Consider the following 11038-nt stretch of genomic DNA (forward strand, 5'->3'; position numbering starts at 1 on the left):
TTATTCTTTTTTTGTTGTTGTTTATTCGTTTATAAATCATTTTGCTTATGTCTCCTAGGAGACTAGCTAGTACCTCCACTAACAATGGGTCAGGCCTATACCTAATTTTTTGCTAAGCATGCACGGAGTGTATAAATATATTTGTTTATTGCGGTTGTTTTTAGTAAAAATCAACGTGTGGCTGCAAAGTAGAAAGAAAAATAGCCATCAGCAAAGCATAAACACACATCCGTTCCTCCTTCAGCAGTGCTGTTTGTCACATTTGCAGAGTAAACCGAATGCAACTTTTGCTTAGCGTCGATTAATTTTTACGCTTTTACAAACAGTGTTTTGACAGCCCATAATATGAGTGGAAACATGAGGAGTGCGCTGCTGAACCCAAATCTGTCCTCATTCTGTCAGTACAGACCTTCGGAGAACTCCAGGTATATAGGCCTAAGCTATTGCAGATACTTACAGCGTTAATGAAGAACCCGTGCTTCCGTTACCAGCATGTGTGAAGAAGTTACAACCAAACGTGATTTGATTTACATCTTGTAAACCCAAATTTAACCCTTTGCGATATAAAATTATTGTTTTTTGTTTGTTTGTTTTAACGAAGTGTTTCGCGCTATTTGCCTTCAAACTATACACACCAACAAATGCGTTAGCCTACCTTTGTTGAAGAAGTTAAAACCGGACTTTTGATTTACATCCTGTCAGTTTTCCCAAATTGAACCCTTTGGGATGTGGTTTAGCCAATTGTTTGGCGCCATTTACCCTCAAACCATCCATGATATCTGACACAACAACACGTGTTTACGAGTTACCTTTGTTATTGAATAAGTTACAGTCAGACTTGTTTTGAATTAGGCTACATCAGTTTTCCCAAATTTAACCCTTTGGGATATGTTGGTATAGCGAACTGTTTGGCCTCAGACCATTAATGCTGCACAACAACAACAACAACAACGTGTTTGTTGATGAAGAAGTTACAACCAGACCTGTTTTGATTTACATCCTGTCATTTAACCCTTTGGGATATAAAATGATTGGTTTAGCGAACTGTTTGGCGCTATTTGCCATCGATATCTGTCACAACACCTCCGTGTTTACGTTACCTTTGCTGACCGAGTCCAAGTTCACCTCTCATCCTGCAAAACAAATGAAGTCATTCGAGTTCAGCAAAAGCCTAAAATCAACCAAAGTTCTGTCAAACGGATTTGACTTATTGCTCGACAATAAACAGCCGTCCACTGTCCATTTCATCTCTCTCCGCTGGAGGTTAAGTCGAGTTTATTACCGACGCCTCAGCCGGCGTGCATTAAGCAAATTATAAATTATGCATGCTAATTACCTTGGGCTCCCACTGTAATTAATTCTTTTAATTAAACTACCACATTGTGGTTTTGCGTGGCACGCTCTATATTTTATCCCTCGTGCCTAGGATGACCTTCTTCTTTGTAGGAGTGGATCATGTACAGTAGTGGATCGTTTTGTCTTTGCTTACACAACAGAGTTCACGTCGGTGTTAATGAACAGAGAAAAAGCCCACTCGAAGACAACTAAGGCCTTCGTTATTACGAGCCCCGAAATCCCAACAAGCTGCTGCTCTCCAGCATAATGTGTTGGACGATTTGCCTGACTGTTGATTTGAAGAGGTTATCATTTTAGCTATCAGACAGACAGTTTGTGTAAATGCTGAAAGGTAAAAGCGCTGGGACTGTATCTATTTATGAAAATATTAAGTCTCATAAAATATTGGACATATGACAGATAATAATTTAATGAATACATAAATGATATTTGTTTGACACTAGGCAGTAACCCAAGCTGGTTTAGCAGCACTGCAATAGTTTTATGTTATGTCTTTCTAAAAGAAACGTTTTTACATGTTAGTGATAAATTAGTCAAATAAAATAATAATGCTGAAATAAATACAATAATAACCAACTGTAAATGAATATATAATAAGAAAAATGCATTTTCTTCAGTAAAGCTATTATTTATTATTTTAAAGCTACAACTGATAAAATGAATTTCTGTAAACCATGCCTGTTGATTTATACTTTTCATCTTCTTTAAATAAAATTAAGAAAAAACTTTTGACATTTAAAACGGGTCTATTGATTTTTAATTACATTTTCGTTTTTTGAAGTTTCATAAAAAAAATAATAATAAACGAAATATTTGTGTTAAATCTGTAAAATTGTTTAATATGCAAAACATGTCTATTGATTAAACCTTTATCTTTAAATAAAATGAATAAATAAAACAAATGTTTGGACATTACATTTATTATACCGCTGTGAAGCTTGTTTTATATTTATATTTTTTATAGCCTATATTCCTTGTTTAAGTAAATGCTTAAAAAGCTAAACATACACTTCTGTATAATCAGTATGATAACGTAGAGTAAACATCAATGCAACACAATGTCAAACCCCAGAAAAGAAAGTAAAAAGAAAAGAAAAGCAAAAGGGGAAGAGTGGAAAAAAAAAACTTGCACTGTTGTGCAAACAGTCTCTCAGGGGGAGGGGTTGGATTTAAATTCCAAAGGGGTCTCAGAACTCGTTTCCTAGTCCCCCAGTCAGCTATGTGTTTGTGAGAAATCGGCCTTTTTGTCTTTCTGAAAAAAGACTAAATCTACATCGGTGGCCCAGTCTAAGTTTGCAATTCTTTGCACTTTCTATTCAAGTGAATGAGGGTGAATGAAGTGGCCAGGGACCCTTTATTTGATCAGCTCAATTGCATAAAGTGACGGAATTCTAATGTATTTGCTTAATATCCCGGAGAAGGCTGTTGCTCTCTATGCGGGGACGCAAACAATGCACCTGTTTCTCGCATTCTGACCGCGACATATCCTTTATCAATGGACCCCCCATTAAATCTGAGAGTAAAAAAGGAGGTAAAATGCTGAAAAGCGGTGAAATCATAGTGTAAAAATTTCGGGCAACCTAATATATAGATAATAATTAAATATAAAGAGTAATTTTAAACTCAAAAAAAATAATTTAGAAATGAAAGGTAATTACATTTAAACTGAAACTGATTTGGGGGGTTTGTGTTAGTTAAGAATTTAATTCAACCCAATTAAAAAACTAAAATAGAAAAACATTTTGGAATATCAGGAATATTTAAAATAAGCAGTTTGCAAACATAAAATATAATATAGTAAAGTTTTCTAGAAATAAACAATGCATAACGTATTTTTTCTCTCCTCGAAAGTATGTCTGCCTTCTGATGAAATGTAAATGTTAAGGTTTAAAACTCGACGTGGAGTGTTTTGTAGCTGAAGTGAGTGGCTGAGCTGATGAATGAGTCTGCTTGTGTGTGCTGTGACTGCGGCACAGTAACTTCATGCATCCTAATCAAGAGCTTCATTCATTTATTCCAGTCTGTCGGTTGTGCTTTTCCTCGAAGAAAAAATGCTCACCTGCATGATCCGATGAGCGAATTTATATCATTTAAGATGTTCAGAAAATATGCACCGGTATTTATTCTAAAATTAAAAAGAAGAGCTTATGAAGAAAATATAGTATTAATATTTGTATTAATATTAAATAAGGAAAAAATAAAATAGATTTACTTAAGCAAAAGTTTGTAAAGAGGAAAAGGTAGTACTATAGCTATTACTGTTGCATTTCAATAATTTTAATAATAATAATAATATTTTAATGTAATTGTTTTTTACATTTTGAGTGTACATGAGAATTTGACCGTCTGTGTGAAGAAAGAGAAAAACACTAGCTAAATTCACAAACGAATACAAGAGGAAATGTATACGTTTACACAATTTTAATGAAAAAATATTCTGATGACCAAGTTTATAATTTAATGGCAGCGACGCGGGACCCGTCAGGGTCTCGCTCGGGGTGGCGGGGCTGCTTTGGCTGGTCGCTGTCTGCGGGGAAGTCGGGCTCAGCGACTGGGGAGAGTTCGACAGGAAAGCGGGGATGTGGTGAGGCAACGCCGTGGGCTTGATCGGGACGGGGATCGCCGGTAAGGTCTGTCCGCCGTGGCAAAGCGACTTGATGGGCATACCGTAGGCACTGTAATCGCTGCTGGTCATGGAGATGGTCGCCGCGCTGTCCATCATGCTAGTGCTGTACATATGGGGCCAGGCTGTGGTCAGCTGGTTGTGGAGGGGATACCCGGTGGAGAACGCCAGCCCTCCCGGCACTTTGTACTCTCGGGCGATGATGTTCTCGATGGCGAACGGGTGTTTGAATGTAGACGGCTGGGACACTCCCAGGTTGTAGCTGGACATCTGGGGGAGGTGGGTGCCCAGGGCGCTGAGCCGGAGCTTGGCGTGCTGCTGGAGGTAGTGGGCAGCGTCCGAGGGCTTGCTGGGCGCCAGGTGCTCTGATGTCATCAACTTGAAGCGTTTGCGGCGTCGCAGGAAACTTCCGTTCTCGAACATGTCGCCACAGCTGGGATGGAGAGCCCAGAAGCTGCCCTTTCCGGGCTGATCCGGGCGCCGGGGGATTTTGATGAAGCAGTCGTTGAACGAGAGGTTGTGGCGAAGGGAGTTCTGCCAGCGCTGGGTGTTTTCCCGATAGTAAGGAAAGCGGTCCATGATAAACTTGTAGATCTCGCTAAGTGGAAGCATCTTCTCCGGACAGCCCTGGATAGCCATAGCGGTGAGGGAAATGTAGGAGTACGGCGGTTTCTGGTCGCTGTATGTGTTTCTCCCGGGTCTAGGCATCCTGTCCAAATTCTGCGTTGGAATTCAGCTGGAAGTCTGTGTCTTTGTGTCTTTGAGTATTTTTATTTTCTCTGAAGAGCGCCGAGAGTCTTCCTGCAAGTTCACTTCTCTGGTGCTGTGAACTCAAGAAAGAAGAAGTAGTAGGGTTTCCTTCTTCCCAGGCCAGCTTGAATGGACCAGATCCTCTCTCTCTCTCCGTCTTTCTTGATAAGACTAAGAGCTAAGTGGCTGCCTCCATGTCCTTCCTCTAACCATCTGATAGTTTTATGTGGCGACATGGGCAGAAAAGACCCCTGTAGAGGCGCTTCATTAATGTGCCACTTCTTTGCTATCACATGACAATCGCCTTGGGAGGAGGGGGCTGGGAGAAAGGCATAATCTGGTTTCATTGACACCTATTTACATGGACACCTTGGGCCAATAGAAATCATTTCCATTTGAAGACAGAGCAAAGGGGTGAAAAGGCTCGGCAACCGAAATTGAACTGCGATGGCACCCGGTAACAGTGTGTGAAGGTATGTGTGTGAACCTTTCTGTGCGCTTCGTAGGGTGCTTGGTCTACAATTCACACGTACAAATGGAGCTACTGAGCAATGGGATGTTTGACATGGAAATTGGCTGGAACTTGCATGCAGTTTGCATTGTATCGTCACAGTTACTTTTTGCTTGTCTTGCTGTCATGACACAGTTCGTATGACTTTTGCCGGCTTTGTTATGCCTCCTTAGAGCGAAAATGTCAATTGCATCCCAACGTAAACATGTGGAGGGCAAATTAAACCGTGTAGCGACACATTTTTTCCATGTATTTCCACATGACTAACCTGAGCGCCTCGTTATTATAATGAGCCAAGGGAGTCATACATATGCCATTTAGCCCATAAGCATATGTTTATTAGCAACTAGAAAATGAGCTAATGTTTCACGGATGGTCTTTCGATACAGTCAGGCGATACATATTTTATTAAATCACGACAACATTTTAAGGTGAATGTGCACATATCTCACTATAATAACAATACTAAATTTGAAAAGTAAGTTCAGTTGCTGCCTTGATTTTTGTTTTTAAGTTCAAGTAACACTGATTATTTTATTGCACGCTTTCGACCTTATTACCTATTTGAAAAATTGGTAGAAATAAAGTGATTTTTTTTGACAAATGTAATGGATGGAAACAAATATGTTAAGGCATAATGATGAAAACATATTCACTGTGCAATTAATATCAATGACAATGCGTGCTCACAAGCAGCTACTAAATAATTACACATAGTTCATTAGTATTACACGGTGCTTACATATGCAAATACACATTAACACTGTAAAGTGTGAACAAATCATCAAAGCGTTTTTTTTTTTTGAATGATTAATATTCGCTTAATTTTAAAGATGTGGCCAGATCTCATTATTGCGGGTTTAAATGCGCGGGCACATCCTACAATATTAACAGCAATACTCGAGAAACCTCTTCACAAAGCCGACGACAGGATAAACATAAAAAGACACGACCTTTGTACACATTAAGGCTTCCAACATAGAATAATTCACAATAACAGTCGATGCGATACACAATAATTTTTATAAATTAAAATAATTAAAATAATAAAATGGTGAGATATTTTCCCTAAAAGCCACACAAGTAAGGAGACCTGGAGTGTGCATTAGAAAATATGCAAACATTTAAACAAAACAAACAAAAAAAACCTTCTTGAAATGAAACTTCATGATGCCAGGCGGGCTTTTGTGCTCATGTAAAGCAAACTGAAAAGTACTTCACATATGCAAATAAAGCCTTCAGAGTGGCGTTGTGAAAACTGTATAAAATATCCATAAGTCAATTATATGAATGTGAAAACCAAATGGAAGCCTATTTTGAGCAATGGCCATTCAAGCTTTTTTTCAGGGCTCACCAAGGGCCACCTTTCCGCTTGGCGAGTTTGCTATGCGATGGACCACACACGAGCTCGCGGATTTGCTCATAATTTATGCAAATTTTCCACCATAAATCCACCAATGAGACCCCTGACTGCTCTGACGGATCGCGAATAGAATCAACCATACAAGTGATTAGAAGCAATACGCATTGTTTATTTTGATGCCTGTTTGGAAGATGCAGGAGGGAAAAGGTCTGTCTAAACCGCGGGAAGAGAGGAAAAAAGACTTTTACCAGGCAGCTAATATTTACAAAACAGGAGGAAAGTACCAAGCAAAGCGTTATAGTTTCCTTGGTTGCCACACAATCACCGTCTCAGAAACACTTTCTTTCCAAGCTAGGAAGTCATGCAGCTTCTCGCTGCGCCATGAAGTAGGCTGCTTCTTTTAACTTGTCATTCCTCTGCTTGTGTATTGACAGAAAAGGGCCAAAAGGATTCCAATTTTCCAGGCTTCTTTCACAAGAAGTTTTCCAGAGTTCTTCTGAGGGAAGCAACGTCGAGGTGATGAAAAAGCAAGTATTCTTCAATGAATCTGCCATTCTTTCTGACGGTGCGACACAAAGTATCCGACACCTTCAGTGAAAGAGAGGGAGAGTTTGTGCGTCTACCGCTCATAAAAACTACTTATTTCTCTGCCCAAATGTTTACCCAGACAAGAAACAATAGAAAAACAACTATGTGACTTTCCTAGTGTTCGAGGAAAGAAAGGATGCGCTCGAAAATAACAAATGCGGACAAAAATCGCACTTCACATTACCGTTTTCAAAAAAAAAGAAAAAAAAAAAGCCTATACATTAACAACTTTCTGTGTTTGGAGCTCAGACGATTTTTGAGAGCTACATGTTTCAAACTTTGATATGGTATTCACAAATTGGTCGGCTATGAATTTAATATCTACAACCCTCACTACTACAGCACCAGTTAAAATAAAGCTACCTAGACATTTATTATTTTATTTCGTGGTGATACAATGTAATTGTCCAAAATAACAATTATGCCATTAATCATTTTAAACAGTAGAATTAAAATGATTAAATTGAACTAACATTAAAATATCGAAAATAATTCTAACTGGACACAATTATGACCTATACTAAAAAACAAATCAGACAGTGTGTGCTTGTCATTTTCCGATGCACCGTCCCATTTTTAGATTGTCCATCTTGTCTCTGCTGTAATGCAAAGCCTTCCAGAATCTTTTAATTGCACGCGTACCGTGTAAAATATATTTGCAATATTATGCAAATCAGCCCAGTCGCCCGCGCGCCCCTCTGCTGATCCTACAGACTCGCAGGCAAATGTTTTCACAGTTAATCACCGCACAATGGCACAGTATCAACCTGTGATGAGGGACCACCCAACTCATTGCACTTTCTCCGTTTTTTGCGGGATAAAGTTTCCGGCAGCTGTCATGGAAATCAGCTTTGTCCTTAACTTAACGGTTAACCAATGTGACGAGGACGAGCCGTGTGTATTTGTCCACTGAAGATTTGCTGCTTTTTCTTCCCGCCAGCCCCGCGCGCTATAATGCGCTCAAATGGCGCACTGCAAATGCCACCACGATTCTTGAATGGCTCGAGTCCCTGCAGCAGTAGATCAACTGTATAATGTGCGAGTGAGTTTGGTCATTTGTACAGGCTGAACAAAGGTTGGTCTAAGCCAAATTGCATTGCACTTGTGAACCGGGGGCTCTAGTCTTAAGTATCTTTTACAGCTGGGGGGACCGAGAACAATTTTGTGTGCGTCTGAAAAAGGCAAAAAAACAAAGGCACTTTCTGAAGCATCTTAAAGTAGAGTAGTGAGGCGTGACATTCCCAGGGCGATGGGACACAAAGGCTGAGGTCACGCGGATGAAAAAGAGAATCAAACAGCCACTTTCACACGTCTGCCCTCCGCCACACAATAGGAAACAAATGTTGTTAAAAGAGGATCGATGCCATTCATTGTAAGGCAGCGAATGATAGCAAAACAATATTGTCAAACTGAATCAACTTTGGGATATGCTGCCACCCAGGAAAAAAAAAAAGGAGGGCCACCCCCAACCCCTCCCAAAAACACCCCCACACACATGAACAACAGTATATATAAAGTATATGTAAAGTATATATATACAAAAGTCATGAATTATTAGGTCATTAATTTCAGTAAATGTACTCCAAGTGATCTGATCAAAACGTTCCTTGCCACAAAATAGGCACAATATATGACATTTAAAAAGAAAAACGTACTGACCTTGACAAAAAGGTCCTAAAAAGGGTCTGAAGCGACCCTCTGTTTTTTTTTTAGTAAATTTGTCACTGTGCAATAAAAGTATAGGTATATAATATTATCAAATCAAATAAAAATATAATAATATTTGAAATAGTATCATTAATAGAAACTGCTTTGCTTTTTCTACAAGGAATAAAAAATGATACCAAACTACTTATGTCAATATTTCCTTTCTCAAGAAGTTCAATCTTTTTATACGACGTAGATTACAGTTGCAGTCTTTCTTGACATTTTTTTTTTTACCTTAACGACCCACAAAAGAATCTGAATATCAAAATGAATATCAATGTGACATTTATTTTCAAAAATGAAAACGTGTATCACAGGTGCATTCGAGTCATTTTGACATAAGAATACCTTAATAGACATACAAATAATAACTGAATATCGTCAGATGTAATATAATAAATATTGGAAAATATAAATATAAAAAAATACTGGCTTATAATATATAACATTATTCATATTATTTTGTATTATTATTGCTTGCCGTTAGTGTCAGGCTGCTGCCGAGCAGAACCCAGCTGAGCTCTCCGTCAACTCCATGTGTATTTCATCGCATTATATGCTGCATCTTTCTGCAGGCAATGTAGATTTACCAAAGAACTAATGAATAAACAAATTGCAATGGCTGGCGGTGTAATTGACATTGTTAATGCAAACATTTGAATAAACATGTCATCAAAATGCCTATTTCGAGACACTATGCCAACAACAGTGCATCATAATTCACAATAATAGACGATTTTAATGAAAAACACGCTCTGAAGTAATCATGTTTGTTTTATTCATAATATATATGCGTGTTTATCGTGCATTATTGTCGGGAAAACCCGATCAGGTGCTCAGAACTGGAGTTTTTACAGTCGCAGGTAACCTGTCGGACCTTTACATCGGACTCATCCTACCTTTCCGAGCCCGACCAGCATTGTTTTAATGAAGTCTGCGGCGATTTGCTTCCCCTGAGATGCTTTACGGTGCAATTAAGAGCGTATTTGTGATGTGGCGTATGAATATTCAAGAGAATGTCAATTAATTAGCAGACAGAGGGCTCTCATTACGATGCTCAAAAGCCTTTAGTGGCGGGCGAAACTATAGGGGAGGGGCTCGCGCGCCAATCCAGTTAAACGCTATTATCTCACACTGCCCTCATTTGCTTGATGGACTTTGTCTTAATTATGGGCTTATGGTTTGTTAGCTGTATCATCACTTAACTTAAAGGAACCACGGTGCAATTATACTATACACGCATAGCCTACTACAGACTGAGCTCAGCGTTTGTGGCTTAGATATAGCCTAAGAAATTATTAATATAGCGTATTTTAAATGCTTAACGCTCATGTTAGCCTATGTGTAATTATTGTATACATGCTTCTAATTATGCATAATTGTTGTTTTAGTTTGACATATTAATTACTTGTTATAACAATGAAATCAATAAATATATTTCGAAATATACCGATTTTTGTGGTATTTCAATTCAGCATAAAAAAAACACACTGTCGTTGCTGTTGTTCTTTGCAGGATTTCCTCCGTTTCCCGTAAAGGTTACAGCGACAAATACAAAGGTTAGCCGCTAAGCCGAGTCCCATATTAGTATGCATGTAAAATTAATTAGCTGCTTCTCAGTGACATCAAAAAGAAGTACCTGGGAGAACGACGCCTTCAGGGCACGCCGAACATATGCTGGGATTACAGTTAATGGACTAATTACATAAATTAGGCATTCATTATACAGCACATCAGGTGTGGAGGATGTCTCAATTGAGTGTAGTTGGGAACGTTGAGGGAATCAAAAGGGGTTTTTACTAAAAGGCCGGTCAAGACTCATTTGTCCAGACCATTTTTTCCTCCTCCTTCAAAAACAAGGGGAAAATATGCAAACAAAAGACGGCGGCTTAATTAGAGCTAAATTGTTATACATCTGCAAGAAAAGACAGACAGACAGACAGACAGACAGATAGATAGATAGATAGATAGATAGACAGATAGACAGACAGACAGATAGATAGATAGATAGACAGACAGACAGACAGACAGATAGATAGATAGATAGACAGACAGACAGACAGACAGATAGATAGATAGATAGACAGACAGACAGACAGACAGATAGATAGATAGATAGACAGACAGACAGACAGACAGA

At 38.8% G+C, this 11038-nt stretch overlaps 1 protein-coding gene across 1 annotated transcript; it reads right to left on the reverse strand.

Moving 5' to 3' along the window:
- Positions 1 to 1559: 1559 nt before the first annotated feature.
- On the reverse strand, positions 1560 to 4975 carry LOC107724168 (forkhead box protein B1-like). The gene is made up of 2 exons (XM_016532977.1): positions 3835 to 4975; positions 1560 to 1624 (listed from the first exon to the last, which is right to left on the reverse strand). The coding sequence occupies exons 1-2, from the start codon at positions 4685 to 4687 to the stop codon at positions 1560 to 1562; spliced, it is 918 nt and encodes a 305-aa protein (XP_016388463.1). The 5' UTR covers positions 4688 to 4975.
- Positions 4976 to 11038: the final 6063 nt, after the last annotated feature.

Source organism: Sinocyclocheilus rhinocerous, unplaced genomic scaffold (assembly GCF_001515625.1).
Source record: "Sinocyclocheilus rhinocerous isolate Xijiao unplaced genomic scaffold, SAMN03320098_v1.1 scaffold1116, whole genome shotgun sequence".
Lineage (NCBI taxonomy): Eukaryota > Metazoa > Chordata > Actinopteri > Cypriniformes > Cyprinidae > Sinocyclocheilus > Sinocyclocheilus rhinocerous.

Coding starts and splice junctions, on each gene's coding strand:
- LOC107724168 (XM_016532977.1), bottom strand. CDS start 4,687: ATGCCTAGACCCGGGAGAAACACATACAGCGACCAGAAACCGCCGTAC. Junction 1,625..3,834: donor CCCGAGCGAGACCCTGACGG/GTCCCGCGTCGC, acceptor TCAAATCAACAG/TCAGGCAAATCGTCCAACAC.